Here is a 16,849-nt window from a genome sequence, read left to right as displayed (position 1 = left end):
TTCAAACATATAATTTCTTGTATCCGCCTTCACAATACCTTCCTTCAAAGTGTCCACTCAATTTACACTCCTTATCTCCTACCTCCCAATTCATAACTCAGTGAATTTATCCATATTCATTTACTCCATCAGGATCTATATTATTATCTAAAAGGTGAAGGAAAAAAAACAACAACCCTGAAATACTCTGTGATGAACTCTGCAGTTTCCTCTAACTCTTCTCACCTGAAACACACCCTACTGCTATACAACTATCCACTCCTGAAATACTCTGTACTGGTAAAGGACTCCGCTCCTTTCACCATCTAACGTGCATTTTTGTACTTGACATTTTGCAATTACTTCCAAGCTAGCTAACCCCTCTTTATACAGCCCCTCTACTTGCTACAAATAAGTAAAACATATATGTACATATAAAAATGTTATATCCTTTAGTTAGTGTAAGGACTGGCCAGAATGGGATCACTTTGATGCAGCTGGCCAGCTTTAAGATAATATGTAATTCACATACACACACACAAACCATCTGGAAATAAACAAGTGCTCAGCACAGCATTGGCGAGAGCTGTGGCAACATTCTGATCCAATATATTGCAGGGTCTACATCAACAGATATTAATTATGTCAGCTCTGCCTGACAGAACAAAAGGAGGTCCGCACCGCCGAACTGGCAGCCATAAAGCCTGCTGTGGTGGCATCCTTGCAACAAGTACCAGACCTTCCTGAAGTGGCATGGGCACAGGCTACTCCAAACAGATATGTCATTGTTTGGGACAGAACTAGATGCTGCCCAGACAGAACAGAGGCGCCCACTACCTACAGCAATAGACTCTACGTTCTGCCAAGGCAAAGCATGGAACAAGCTGTGCACACTAATGCACCTTATTACAGGGCTATATAAAAGAGCTATTAATAACAGTAACAAATATGTAAACATTTCAGAAGATGATCAGACCTAAATATAAGTCAGATTAAAGGATTACTACACCCAAAGCTACAATTTCAGAATTTGGTGGATGTTTCTCAGATGAGTTCCCAGGTCTACACACCTGTCACTAGGATGGTTCCTTTCTCCCCTTCTGGATCTTTTATTGGTTTATATTTTGGTCCAAGGTGGGTGAGCCCACCAGACTCTTATAACTGAAATCTCATTCTTGAGTAGACAAAGTCTTCTTCAATTACAAGGAAATGATGCACACACAGTATGAGAAGTTTGGTTGTCTGTAGTGTTAACTTGGCGGAGCTATTTATGTAAAAGTGCGGTCTGGAAGGAGTTAATGCTGGTTGCCTATCGGGGATTTTGGACAGGTTACACAGTGTTCCGCTAAATGCCAGCTCCTCCCAGATTCGTATTCCTATAAATTCCCGGGGAGCAGAACAGCGTCTTGTGGCCTTTAGAACCGGCCTGCTCTGTCCTTTTTTAGCGCTTTGCCTTGTCACATGTTGTGAAGTTTATAAATACTCGTATTTCACCGACACCTTGCGTCTCGCAGAACATCTGCCAGTGTGCCTGTGCGATAAAACATTCACCCCTTGTCAGCCAGAGCGACCACAAAACTCTCTGAGGTTATATTAGGATACACCGGGTGCTCATACTAACGCCTTCCCATTACAACAAGGACCTGGGGATCCATACAGTCTCTTGATAAAACTGCTTCAACAGGTTAGAAAATGTGAAATACTTTCTTGAACTCTAACTTTCTGCAGCATTTGTATCTCTCTTAAAAGATATTCATAGTATTCCGTTTTTAAAGTGATGTAGAACTCCATTCAAAACATTGTTAGTTTTGAATAACTTCAGAACTTAAGTTTGGTTTTTATTATTGTCATTGTTCCTCTTAGAGAGGTTCACCTTTACTTCTGACAGACCTTCTAACCCTTCCCCACTTTACTTAAAGGAGAACTATGGGGTCAGTGTTTTTCCCCACAGTTCTCCCCAGGGTCATGTGAGGACACAAACCAGCGTCCTCCAGTGACCCAAAGCTCAGTATACTGCGAGCTACAGCTTGCGGTATACTGAGACCGCCGCAGCCGGGACGGATCCCGACATTACTGTCGAGATCCACTCAGCTGCGTATTTGACAGCTGGCTCTGCCTCTAGATAGGCAGAGCCAGCTGTCAAATACGCAGCTGAGTGGATCTCGACAGTAATGTCGGGATCCGTCCCGGCTGCGGCGGTCTCAGTATACCGCAAGCTGTAGCTCGCAGTATACTGAGCTTTGGGTCACTGGAGGACGCTGGTTTGTGTCCTCACATGACCCTGGGGAGAACTGTGGGGAAAAACACTGACCCCATAGTTCTCCTTTAAAACAAAAAAAATGCTTAGTGGTAGTTTTGCCTTAAAATATGAATAATCTTATGAATGTTTATTAACATTTAAAAAACGTTGTTTCCATGTATAAGTTGTAATATACAGTATGTACATGGGGGCAGCCATATTTACTTATTACACATTTAGAATTTGCACTCTGCGTAGCAGTGCTGCACAATGGTTATGCTAATCTATTTCTCTAAATTCAAGTCTTCTAGTTGGCCCTGGCTGAAGGAAAACAAAAGAGTCTTATTACCTTGCCCAGTCACTGCCTGATTCTGCTCATGTCACAATGTCTAAAGTGTAAGCTGTCCATAGGGAGTAATAAGGAGGAATTGCAAACACTGAAAGCACTCATCACACAAGTATTTTCTACCTTATGGAGGGAATGTGATATCTCAGTTTTCGGTGTATTCAGAAAGTTAGAGTGAAGGTCAGGAGCAAAGTATTTTCTGGATGGTCATGTTGGAGGTTGTGATATCCTGGTGGGGAGTGTAATCAGAAAGGTAGGGAAAAGGTCAGGAGCAGAGTCTGTTCTTCCTTATGAAAAATCAGGTGTGATATCCCAATGCTGAAAAAGAAGGCCAGGAGAAGAATCATTTCTACATTATGAAGAGTCATTTTCGAAAGTGTGACCTTGCTGGGGAGAGTAATCAGAGCAGCAGAGAGAAGGTCAGGGGTGAAAAGTAGAGCGAAGGTCAGGGGCAGAGTACTTTCTTCCTTATGGAGGGTCATGTTGAAGGGAAGGATATCCTAGTAATAAGTGTAATATGAAAAGTAGAAAGAAGGTCAGGGGTAGAGTATTTTCACTCTTTAAGGAGGGTCAGGTTGGAGGGAGGGATATCCTGGTGATGGTTGCAATAAGAAAAGTAGAGAGAAGGCCAGGGGCAGAGTATTTTCTTTCTTATGGAGGGTCAGGTTGGAGGGAGGGATAGGCTAGTGGGAGGGGTGTAATAAGAAAAGTAGAGCGAAGGTCAGGGGCAGAGTACTTTCTTCCTTTATGGAGGGTCACGTTGGAGGGAGGGATATCCTGGTGATGGGTGTAATAAGAAAGCTAGAGAGAAGGTCAGGGGCAGAATATTTTCAAAAAGAGTATAGAACACAAGAGCACTCTGTGACCATTAACTCTTTTCGCTGTCTAGACACGCACTGTTGCTTGCAGTGCAGAGGTCAAAGTAAAGAGAATCGGGAGTTGAGGGAGAGTTCAGCTTGTATTGTCTCCCCAGTACACAGAGATTAAATATTCCAATGCCATTGTATTAGAGCAAACACTTGCAGAATTACTGGCAAAGCCAAAGACTCACTACCTGTCCTTTCCCTGGTTTATTTACCAACTGCCGCTTGGCAATTTGGCCGAGTGCTCCATTAATAACAAACAAAGACTTGCCAAGACAGTAACTGCTGGGACGCTAAAAGCCTACACAATAAGGTTTTGTTCCACAATCACACATATGTACACATATTTCGGGATAGGCTACAAATGTATGTATGTTTGTACAATGCACAGTGACACTTCTCTTGTCCTGTATACTGGATGCAATTCTCAGTATCTGTTCTTATTCTATATGTATGCACAATACCACTTCTCTTGTCCTGTATACGGGATGTAATTCTCAGTATCTGTTCTTATTCTTTATGTATGCACAATACCACTTCTCGTGTCCTGTATACTGGATGCAATTCTCAGTATCTGTTCTTATTCTATATGTATGCACAATACCACTTCTCTTGTCCTGTATACGGGATGTAATTCTCAGTATCTGTTCTTATTCTTTATGTATGCACAATACCACTTCTCGTGTCCTGTATACTGGATGCAATTCTCAGTATCTGTTTTTATTCTGCATGTATGGGCTCTGTACAGTGACACTTCTCTTGTCCTGTATACTGGATGTAATTCTCAGTATCTGTTCTTATTCTGTATGTATGTTTGTACAATGCACAGTACCACTTCTCTTGTCCTGTATACTGGATGTACTAATCTGTATCTGTTCTTATTCTATATGTATGGACTCTGCACAGTAATACTTCTCCCTTTCTTAGCTCTTGATGTTATTCCTATTATCTGACATCCAAAGTCATCTGAGGGTGGACTCCCCCCTCTTTATCCAGCACCATAGCTCCCCTCCTATGAATGTTCTATTATGTGAACTTGTTTTCATTCGGTCTTGCATTTGTGTGGATTTAGTGACATCCAGCTCACACATTTAAGGGCGAGAACATCTGGTTAATGCAAGTTCATAAATTGCATTATCATAGGAAGGAAATGAGAGTCCAGCTAATCCCAGAGCGAGGGACGACTAATCAGCATGCAATGTACCAGGACTGTGGGCAAGAGGAACACGCCCGACATTAACCCTCTGTATGTATCTGGTAACGCCAATGTACTGTACAAGCAGAACCATGACCTGTCTGCAGGCTAACCTACAATTCCAGGAACTGAATTAGTTTCCAGCTTTATGGCTTATGAGCACATTTTGTAAATGTTGCCAATCTGAATAAATACATTGTTTAAAAATGAAACACTTTCAAAAGCAAAAGTATTAAATGTGAAAAAAGACAGAAAGCTAGTGCAGAAAATCTAACCTCTGTGGAAAGGGCAGAAACAGATTACCAAAGTAGTATTCAAACTCTCAAACTTTATTTTATAATGAATCCAGATCAAATATTCATTGGCCAGGAAAGGATTTCTCTACATTTCACTTATAGTCATCATGTTTCCAAACAGCTGGCTCCAATACTCTCAGCTTGGCTTCCTTGAACACCCTTGTCTAGTACAAGATCACAGGGACAGAGCAGTCTCCAGCAAATGGGGTAGTGACTTGCCTTGCTGTGCCTGTGTGATTGTGGAGACACACACAGCTTACCAGCAGACACAAGGACCCTGCAAGGGAAAGTAGCCACACTAAAACAGTATTTCAGGGCCAGTGATCAGGGGACCAGATGATTCTTAAGGAAACAAAAACTTTTAAACATCAAGAAGCAGCATCCATTGTAGGTGATTTAATCAGCCTTTGAAATGGCCTACAAACATTTGACTTTAACATCACTTAAGGGGAATCTCACCACTGTGAGAAGGGCAGAGCTACAAATAATATTGAGAAATCTCCCCTTTGTGGGAGGAACACAACCTACTGCAGGGCAATCTCACCATTGTGGGAGGGGCAGAGACACAAACTACTGCAGGGCAATCTCACCATTGTGGGAGGGGCAGAGAAACACACTACTGCAAGGAAATCTCTCCATTGTGGGAGGGGCAGAGAAACACACTACTGCAAGGAAATCTCTCCATTGTGGGAGGGGCAGAGAAACACACTACTGCAAGGAAATCTCTCCATTGTGGGAGGGGCAGAGAAACACACTACTGCAAGGAAATCTCTCCATTGTGGGAGGGGCAGAGAAACACACTACTGCAAGGAAATCTCTCCATTGTGGGAGGGGCAGAGAAACACACTACTGCAAGGAAATCTCTCCATTGTGGGAGGGGCAGAGAAACACACTACTGCAAGGAAATCTCTCCATTGTGGGAGGGGCAGAGAAACACACTACTGCAAGGAAATCTCTCCATTGTGGGAGGGGCAGAGAAACACACTACTGCAAGGAAATCTCTCCATTGTGGGAGGGGCAGAGAAACACACTACTGCAAGGAAATCTCTCCATTGTGGGAGGGGCAGAGAAACACACTACTGCAAGGAAATCTCTCCATTGTGGGAGGGGCAGAGAAACACACTACTGCAAGGAAATCTCTCCATTGTGGGAGGGGCAGAGAAACACACTACTGCAAGGAAATCTCTCCATTGTGGGAGGGGCAGAGAAACACACTACTGCAAGGAAATCTCTCCATTGTGGGAGGGGCAGAGAAACACACTACTGCAAGGAAATCTCTCCATTGTGGGAGGGGCAGAGAAACACACTACTGCAAGGAAATCTCTCCATTGTGGGAGGGGCAGAGAAACACACTACTGCAAGGAAATCTCTCCATTGTGGGAGGGGCAGAGAAACACACTACTGCAAGGAAATCTCTCCATTGTGGGAGGGGCAGAGAAACACACTACTGCAAGGAAATCTCTCCATTGTGGGAGGGGCAGAGAAACACACTACTGCAAGGAAATCTCTCCATTGTGGGAGGGGCAGAGAAACACACTACTGCAAGGAAATCTCTCCATTGTGGGAGGGGCAGAGAAACACACTACTGCAAGGAAATCTCTCCATTGTGGGAGGGGCAGAGAAACACACTACTGCAAGGAAATCTCTCCATTGTGGGAGGGGCAGAGAAACACACTACTGCAAGGAAATCTCTCCATTGTGGGAGGGGCAGAGAAACACACTACTGCAAGGAAATCTCTCCATTGTGGGAGGGGCAGAGAAACACACTACTGCAAGGAAATCTCTCCATTGTGGGAGGGGCAGAGAAACACACTACTGCAAGGAAATCTCTCCATTGTGGGAGGGGCAGAGAAACACACTACTGCAAGGAAATCTCTCCATTGTGGGAGGGGCAGAGAAACACACTACTGCAAGGAAATCTCACCATTGTGGGAGCGGCAGAGACACAAACTACTGCAGGGCAATCTCACCATTGTGGGAGGGGCAAAGACACAAACTACTGCAAGGAAATCTCACCATTGGGGGGAGGGGGGGGCAGAGAAACACACTACTGCAAGGAAATCTCACCATTGTGGGAGGGGCAGAGACACTAATGCAAGGAAATCTCACCATTGTGGGAGGGGCGGAGACACAAACTACTGCAGGGAAATCTCACCATTGTGAGTGGGGCAGAGACACAAACTACTGCAGTGAAATATCACCATTGTGGGAGAGGCAGAGACACTAATGCAAGGAAATCTCACCATTGTGGGAGGGGCGGAGACACAAACTACTGCAAGGAAATCTCACCATTATGGGAGGGGCAGAGACACAAACTAATGCAAGGAAATCTCACCATTGTGGGAGGGGCAGAGACACAAACTACTACAGAGAATCCTCACCATTGTGGGAGGGGCAGTGACACAAACTACCATGGAAAAATCTCACCATTGTGGGAAGGTCAGAGACACAAACTACCGTACAGGAAATCTCCCCATTGTGGGAGCCACACTTTGGCACTGCCCCAAAACAGACGCTGACTGCAAGTTAAAGTAGAGAAGGAGAGATGCATACTTGTATAAATGGGGTGGTAGGGGAGCAGTGCACAAGAGGCAAACTCCAGCCCTGTTTATATTTTACGGAGAAAATAAAAAAAATTGTACTGCACAGCATCACTAGTGATAATGCAGCTGTGGTATGTGTACTGCTAAGCTTACTGTGATAGGAAAAATGGGCACCTTTAAAGGGTACAGTACTTTTGACAACTATTCTTAGAATAAAGTGAGGGGTATTGAATGTATGAGCCTCAGATATGGTTATTAGAGTAATTTTTTTTTTTACATTCTACATTTTTTTAAATTGTAATTATTTATTAGTGATCAGGTGATCACCTATGTAATCCTATTGATCAATTATATATATCATTAATCCTTACTATTGGTTTGGGCAGATATCCCAGCACTGTATTGTGATTTGTATTTATTATTGAACACATTCTTAGTTTTTTTTCTGTTTTTCTCCCCCAAAACTTGGAAACTTTGGGGTTTGGGATGGTTAATGTTCCTGTGCTGAGCGATTTTCAGGGGGTCTGACATTCCATCTAGGTGGGTAATGTACTGGAGTACTATAATAAACTGATGATTTGTGAAGTTTTTAGGCCCAGAACACGGCTATATGCGTTCTTGAAAACGTCCTAGGGTGCTCCCATGTTCGAGCAATAGAGACGTATGGCATGCCAAGACAAGATTTGTGTTTTCATACACCTTTAATTGAAATAATATGATATTATACATGCAAGAACTTGTTTAGATAACCAATTTGGAATTTGAATATTGTATTTAAATAGATTTGTAATTCTGTGTTTATATTTTTAGATCCTTGTCTCCTCACTTACTCTTGAAGAAGTGGACCTGTTATTCAGGAAATGCGTCTCAACTGCTTTATGTCAAATTGTCAATCACTGTTCTGTATATTGGATCATTTCTTTTGGATTTGAGAAATTATGTTTGACTAAAGAGTTTTAACATTGTTAGGACATAATCAGAATTGATGGGCCTGAGGTGGAAGTTTGAATGCTAGATTAATATGCATTTTTTTTAAACAAATAAATATTTAATAGAGGGTACGTACATACCACTGAAGTCAGTGGCATGTTAAATGGTGCTTGAGCTATTGAGCTCTGTAAACATGCTTTTTCTGCAATGTTTGCAAAGCAGACACAACTAGTTTGAAAAAAAAGAACGAAGGAACCTAAAACTCCATCTGTTTGCTGGAAATACAAATAATGTATATGCAATATTTCATCTTTAACTAACCAATTAAAAAAAATATGTTTATCTTTTCATACAAAGAAAATATAAATAAATCAACTATACATTTCCTGTAAGCACTACATTTGTAGTAAGCAGACCAGAGCTCACTTCTGTATCATGTCAGGAAAAAACAACGTACCTTATGGACAAAGGACACCTAGGTATAATCAGGTTTTTTTCACATTTGTGAAGAGACTTACAAAAAGGAAGAGGCGTTACCAGGAAATAAAAATTTGAATACTGAAAACAAAACATGACATGGGTCCCAGTATTGCGTTGGCTTCATTGATGCCAAATACAATGACTGTGTACAGGTGAATATGAGAAGCTTACATATTCTTGGTATTATGGATGGGAACCCATATAAGCCAAAGAAATTATTTCCAACTGCAACAGGTAAGTATTGGGAGGGAGGTGGAGGGGGACGGAAGGGAGATTAACAGAAATGGGGAGAGAGAGATAAGAAGGATGGGAAGGGCAAGGTAGAGCAATGACTCCATCTTCATTCATTTCAGATACAAGGAAAACATTGTCAAGGACCTAAAGTGGTCCCATTGGGCCCACGCCACATAGTGAAGCCCATATTTGTCTTCAAAAGACACTTTTAAATGCATTTGTAGATATCCTAAGTAGCCAAGATCAACAGAACTGAAAACTGCAAAAATATACCTCACAGATACCTCACAGATCACTTGTTTTTTAACACATGATACAGAAGCCCTATAAGACACTGATTATTTTAATGACCTTTCTCTATAGCCTTGAATTGTATTTTGCCAAATGTTTTTAAAAGTGATGTAAACTATGAATGAACATGCTGTATGTAAAGTGAGCTCCAGTGACACCCTCTTCTCTACATGGGGTAATGTGACCTATTCGCATTGCCAGCAGGTAGCAGAACCGGATAAGCTATGAAGTGAGACATATGCAGAGCTGTATTGGCAGGGATATAACGTATACTAAAGAGAGAAATACACATCTCTGGCTGGGATGATGATTCTTAGGATTCTACAGAGTGTTTTCATTCATATTTTCCTGCACAACCACTCTGATTCAAAAGTAAAATAAAACAACAAAAACAGAAAGGCATAGTCCGGCCATTCCTATTACACAACAACATGTGCCATGAATAGATTTAAAGGGGCTAGCCAAGTACAGACTCACATTTTTCAGAATATAGCGGCCTTACAGCATGAGCGGCAGTGAGAGAAACAAGAAGACCACTGTGAGAGAATGACCAATAACAAATGTGTAGGCTGCATTGTTACCCTACTTCTCTGGCGTTCATGCTGATCCAGTGGCTACAATGCTGTCTAAATGAATGGTAAACAATACAGAACACTCATACGGTAAGTGAAGTCAAACTCTAATCCACATATTTGTTTTGGGCGATTCAGAAAACACTATAGCCAGAAAATCAGCAAAACAACTAGGGAGAAAGCATTTTCAGGAGAGGTCAGCTGTCTATGTGTTTGTCTTCACCTGGAAAATAAGGTTTCCTACCTGCGTATCCCCCTGTGGACTTGATATACATCTGCCCATAATGATCCTCCACCATTGTGTCATAGGCCTCATCGTCCTCCTCATCTTCCTCGTTGTGGTAGGATGTTGGGCTGTCTGTGGTCGGTATGCTGCTTGCACTAGGGCTTGTGCGCTCACCTTGTGAATATGACACTTGCTGTACATTGGGGAAGAGTGTAGCTAGGGTGGACATGCCATAGTAAGAAACCCGTTGTAGTTTTGGTGTTGTCGCTGTAGACAAGGCTCCTCCCGTGCTGTCCCTGTTTTGAGGCTCTGTTGGCCTCTTGCCAGGCACATTGGGAACCGCAATTGGCTGCACCTCCAAACTCTCATTTTTCACTCGGGTGAGAAGTGGGATGGGCATGGAAGGAGACATTACATAGGATGCAGAGGTGGCGGTGCCCGTTGTCTGGTTGCAGGGGCTCTGGGGTTCTGAACTGGTATCTTCAATCATGGTGGTCTGAGAGTCACAATGAGGCGAGCTCACCTTGAACATCAAGTCCGTTCCTCGCTCTACGATGTGCTGAATCTGAAGGAAGCCGGCTGTGTACATCACCACAAGCTGCTCGCTAGCAGCCATAGTCAACTTTCCGGTGTAGCAAAATGACAATATCTGCTGGAAGCACGCTGGCGGCACCGTAGCTGGCAACTCAAAGGCGCTCTTGCTGTTACCGCTGAACAGATCTCTAAAGTACAGGCTGCTGGCCGCCAAAACAGCACGGTGCGCCTTGAAGGCCTGGCCTTTCACAACAATGGAGACATCGCAATAGAGTCCCATAAGCCTCTGCTCGTTCAAGCATCCCAAGACGGTGTTCCCAAAATTGGGAATTTCTATATGTAACATCTGTGACATGGCTGGGCAGTGACGAAGCAGGCCTTGGACATTCAGCAGGGTCGCCAGAAAGACTGTTCACATCTGGAAAAGAATATAACAAGTTTGGATAAATAAAAATATAATACAACTTGAAAGGCCAGTGAAGATCAGTTATAACATACATGAGGTCATCTTACATCTAAGGGGGAGGAATTTGGGAGTTTATCAGTAGAGGAAATTGTCAGCCACATTTCTGATCCTAAGAGGAAATATTTTCAAGCAGAAAGCTGAATTCCCATAAGTATTTCCATTGTGGGAAATTATGAGTTGCTCTCCCCTTGAGTGGTTGTGCTCAGCTACCCAGCAAATACAGAGGCCAACTTTATTATTGACATGACATTTTTATATACAGGTTTGTGAATGAAAGTTGTAGCTTTTTCATAATTGATATACTCCGTAATCTTTCTGGGTTATTAGTGTAATGTTTACATGACCGTAATTTAATGTAATTTTCACATTTTAACTTGCTGCGGCACATTTTCATGATCATATTTCATGTAGGGATGCGGTGTGCCCTCTAGTGGCTAGAAGTTAGTAAGACGACATTCAGTATCCATACTGCTGAGGAAAAAACCTACAACATGGTAAGCCACCTGAAGAGCATACTCTGTTCAATGAGATATAAAATGGCTTGAGTAGCAGGCGACATAAAAAATTGTGTTTCAACCTGAAGTCAGTCATGATTTTCTGTAATTCCTATAAAATGAAACTTCCCCTAAAGCCATGGCAACCACACTCTGTTTCACAACAGGATTTCCCAGGATTCTCAACCCCCAGCTTTGGTAACTAGTTCAGTACCTACTGCAGAACCTCTACAGTGATTGAAGTCAAATTACGTGGAACGTAACATTCCTGTAAATTTTGGGGAACTAAACATTTCATATTTGGTTTACATTCACATAATAAAGTAAAGTGGGCTGTAAGGTTTCCTTTAACAATGTTGGGATTGATCATGTGATTATAGTACAAGCAATACTTCTTGGCACTCACCCAGAGAGCCATGTGTGGTCTGTGCCCTTATATAAAGTCAGTGAAGAGAGAAGGAGATGACGTAGGTGTCCATGTATGTCTGGGCGGATCTCCCATAGGGGCTTGGGCTTAAAACAACCCTCCGCTCTCTGATATCGGGGACTGTAAATGACCGGGCAGAATCCCTCAGTACAAAAGTAAAAAGAGTTGAACACTTCCCTGGAGATCCTTTGTGAGACAGAGCCCCGCGACAAGAGATAAACTTTAGACAACGTTCTGCTAGTTCTCATCGGCAAGCTCACTGGTAGCAGATGGAGAATGATTGTGTCTGCTGGCACGAAGGAGAGCGGAGAACCCCAGTTCACGCAAAAAGGCTGTAAATCGTACTGTCTCGTTATTATGCCTCAAACATGCAATATGTTGTGGATTTTCAACTTATGTTAGCACTCATCGACTCAGCGCTGACTCATCACAGTTTGCCAGTGAGGAATGTGAAAAAATATGAACTTAGTCTTCATCAGCCTGACTAATCCCAACTGATAGACAAGGGTCGAGGCGTCGAGCTCCTCGCACAGCATCCAGTGCTGCTGCACGTGACCATGGTGAGGTGAAAGAGCTAGCTGCCAATTGGCTCTAACTGGTACTCTGGGACTCCTCAAAGAGTATGTAAAGACATACTATTGTATGCGATGGCTAGAACTTCTGTCAATTTTTGGCGTCATTTTTTCCTTAAGTTTCTGTCCTGGAGACATAACAGGAAATGAGAGGAAATCTCCCTAAAGTCTCAAAAAAAACCCCACACCCCCTTAAGCAGTCATCCCCGGAACTGGTTTCCCTAGTGAACGATTTCCCCTTAACTTCTGTTTTGGTGGCAAAAAATTATGAACTTCTTATCACATTGTGTCTCAGTGCCAGTGGTCACCAGGACAAATTGAGAGGCAGAATCTTTCCAGGAGGACACATAGTAATAAATTTAAGAGGGGTTCTAACCCCTTGGTTCTTAACAGGTGGGTCGTGTTCAGGGGGTCACTGCATGCCTTTCACTTTTCTAGGTTAGAGGCTCCTCAGCCTCCCCCTAGTGCAGCACTGTTAGTTCTCACACCAAGTAGCCATTCAAAATATGCTGCCGAGTTTCAGCTTGAGGTGAGGTGGGATGGGGCTATGGCCGCGAGGGAGCTCCATCCATACATGCATTGCTTATAGCTGCCTCACGTGCCCTGTAGAGGTGCATGGAATGGAGTGACATCACATTCTGGCTCCCGGCACCTCTACAGGGCGTGCAAGAGAGCTGCACAAGCAATGCACATATGGATGGAACTCCATCACAGCACAGCAGCCCACACTGGACCTCAGGCTGAGGATCCACTCCAGTTCTCATAAGATAGGGAGACTTTCAAATATATTTTTTTTGGGAGTGTGTGAGAATGTTTGTGAGTGTGTGAGATTGCGTCTGTGGCTGTGTGTGTATGTCAGTGTTTTTGAGGGCCCGTTCACACTAGTACAGTGCGGTACCAAGCAATTGCACCTACCGTGCATTCTGGTGAAGGAGGTGTGTTGCATTGCCATTCTGGTGCAATGCCATGCGTTCCAGTGCGGTGCAACTTGGGTCATGACTTAATGACCAAGGACAAATGTGAGTCCTGAGGTTACACAGGATAAGAACCACTGGTCTAACCCATCCCTACTCTATCCAACACTAAAAAATATGTTTTAGCTGGAGATAAAATTTCATCTTCGGGATTACAGGACAGGAGGTCAGCTGTGCATTGGAAAATATCCCCCCCCCCCCCCCCCCCCACTCTCATTTTTTTTAAACCCCCCCCCCCCCCCCCTCCACTGTGTCATCTTCATTTAAATATCTAAACGTCTGATAAGATGTGCACATTTCGAAGAACATTATTTAAATATCATCTATACAAACCAACATCTTTCATATCTACTGCTGCTTTCATCCATGTTTACTGGTTCACAACTAACTGTTACACGTGGAGGCGCAACAAACCAAATGACAGTGTTAGCTCTTCGCGAATGGACAGGCTACCAATTGGTCAACATGGTGACAATCAAATGCATAGGCACAACCTTACCACCAAATGACCATTATTTGTCATTGTGGGAGTATGTGAATACTTATTGCTCCATCATACATTTTCACGAGGTGGGCACATATTTTGCAGATACCCCCAGCCTTATGTCTGGAGAAGGAAAGGCAGTAGCACCTGGCCAAACTGAACTGGGGGTAGGGGGGTGTCTGCTGGAACCCCACGTCAAACTGCCCAGATGAGGCAAAGCGATCTTTGATATTTGTACCTTAAAAGCGACTATATCCCCCAAAAAGGACCTTTGCATTTTTTGAGTAGCACGTTTCCACCAAGTCCATCAGTGTCCAGGTGAATGTTACAATGTAGCAATATTCATTAAAAACAGGATCACTGCTTTTGACTCCATGCAACACATAGAGCGGTAGATTTAAATAAAAGTTGCAAGGACTCCACATTTTCCACTGCTCATTATTAGGCATGAGCGGTATCAACATACAGAAATAACTGCAATCCCTGGATCCTTTCAGCTTACTCTACAACACCGAGATCTTGATAATGTGACCGATTTACTTTTAAGAGGAACACCGCAAGGCAATTTTTGTTTCTAAACTAGCAGCACAGTTTAGGTTCAGCCTCCTGCTGTTTCCTGAAATGTAGCATTCTCAGCCACGTTTCTAAAATCTCTCACGTTACATGTATATCCTGCAGCCAATACATTTATATTGCCTGCAATGAGTGGCAGCCTATGCTCCTGTTCTGACTGCTAACATTCCATCAGATATCAGCAGTTGTGTTATATGCAATAGGGATACAGAGGATGCCAAACTTTGCAAAACCCACCGGCCTCCATGTTCTTTTGTAGCGTTTCTTCCATCAGCTGTCAGTCATAGTGACACATGGGTGCTATGTATGTAGGTTATGGAAGGTAGCCATTAATGTGTCAAGTGGCTTTATGTTATGCCTATTTTAAGTGGCAATGCAAGTTATAAAAGGGACCTGCCACTTTTTGCCATGGTAGCGCACCACAACGCACAGGCAGATCCCCTTGTGGTGCGCTAGGGATGTGGCTTATGGTGCCATTCAAAATGAATCATTTGTTGCGGTATAAAACACGCGTTGACACAAAGCAGAGAAGTGAATTCAGCATAAAAGTAGCGACTAAAATACAATAAAAACTTGCAATAAAAAAGTTAGCTGATCCACAAATTCAAACCAATCATTTAGACATGAGTGACTCTTTTTAGGACACGGGCAGAGAAAGGGTTAAATCCCGCGGCTGTCCCGTCTTCTCCTGCAGGTAGTGCTGAACGGCCAGAATAGACCCTAACAAGGTGGTTTTTCTTCAACTATAAAACCTATGTATGTAATCTTTTCATTGGAGAAAGAAGAGGTTCAGACAATTGCACGACGAGTACCTTACATCAGCAATTTCTGGGAATTCCTTCATTATTCCTAAACCCCCCTGAGGTGGTGGGTCGGGGGGCTGGAAGCAAATCTGAAAAGCAATCTTCTCGCCTCCTCAACCTCTCAGGTGCTGAAATTCCCAAGTGGTTAAAAGTATAACGCAGGGTCCCTCCAACTCCCAAATATCAGGACAGGCTTTCACTTCTTGAAGCAGCCGTACCCTTCTAGCAAACTAGACATTTTAAGGCAGGACTGTGATATAATGAACTACATAAATGATATATTACCAGCTTCATTCACGAGCTTGTGAATGTTTCATTGTAGAGTCCATTCTGCTATATTATATCGCTTTTACATAGTCCGCAGTGCTGTACAAAGAACAATGAACCAGTCACATTAGTCTCTACACCAAAGGAACTTACACTCTAATGTCCCCACCATAGTTGCAGACTATTAATATTATTCCTTTATATAGCTCTGACATAGTCTGCAGTGCAGTATAAAAAACACTGAACCATTTACACCAGTCTCTGCACCAGAGGAGCTTACACTCTAATGTCCCTTCCACAGTCACATACGGTCATTATTATACATTTATATTGCTCCGACATATTCTGCAGTGCGGTACAAAAAAACACTGAACCATTCACACCAGTCTCTGCACCAGATGAGCTTACGCTCTAATATACCCAATATAGTCATGCTTTATTTTTAGTATACACATTTATATAGCTTGGGCTAATATCCTCACCATGCAGCACACACACCTACACAAGCCAATTTAAGTAAAGTTAATCTACTAGAAGGTTTTCGGATAGTGACAAATATGGGCTGAAAAACACAAACTCCATGCAGATAACATTTTTGAAGGGAGCCAAATATTTGACCGCGGTGTTGCAAGGGAAAAGCCCAGCCACACATAGGTTTGCTACATTGTCCTTGCTGTCATGTTGTAGTTCAACCACAGCTCTTACGGCTGTCTGCAGAAAGCTCCCACAGACACAACATTCCATCAATGAGAATGTGCAAAGAGCAATAACCAATCCTCACTGTTCCTTTAACCACTTCACATGTTCGCCCCGGCATACAGATCTCTACATGTCCCTTTGGGCACATGTCCCATTGGGCACAAGGGATACTTTGAGATTCTGTACCAGCACAATGGAACAGGACAGCTATTTATAAACTTACTTTCTTGTTACTGATGTTTTGCACAAAACAAAAATTCAGCCATTTTTCTGTTCTTAATGTGAGTTGACAAATTCTATTTAGGCAGTCGATGCTCCCCTGCAGATATAGAGTTCTATAATAAGTATGCCGGGAAGGGGGG

General features: G+C 43.0%; 1 protein-coding gene across 2 annotated transcripts in view; it reads right to left on the bottom strand.

Annotated features, from left to right (window-relative positions):
- NACC2 (NACC family member 2) overlaps positions 1-16,849 on the bottom strand; it is a 47,173-nt gene that overhangs the window by 12,562 nt on the left and 17,762 nt on the right. For both annotated transcript variants that reach the window (XM_018572201.1, XM_018572202.1), the window contains one exon: positions 10,213-11,146. In XM_018572201.1, coding sequence (XP_018427703.1) covers positions 10,213-11,083 — 871 coding nt within the window. In that variant the 5' untranslated portion in view covers positions 11,084-11,146. The remainder of the gene's footprint in view (positions 1-10,212; positions 11,147-16,849) is intronic.

Source organism: Nanorana parkeri, unplaced genomic scaffold, assembly GCF_000935625.1.
Source record: "Nanorana parkeri isolate BGI_ZX_2015 unplaced genomic scaffold, ASM93562v1 scaffold1967, whole genome shotgun sequence".
NCBI classification, from domain to species: Eukaryota; Metazoa; Chordata; class Amphibia; order Anura; family Dicroglossidae; genus Nanorana; species Nanorana parkeri.
The sequence above is the reverse complement of the archived record's forward strand: the minus strand, read 5'-3'. Positions and strand labels throughout refer to the sequence as shown.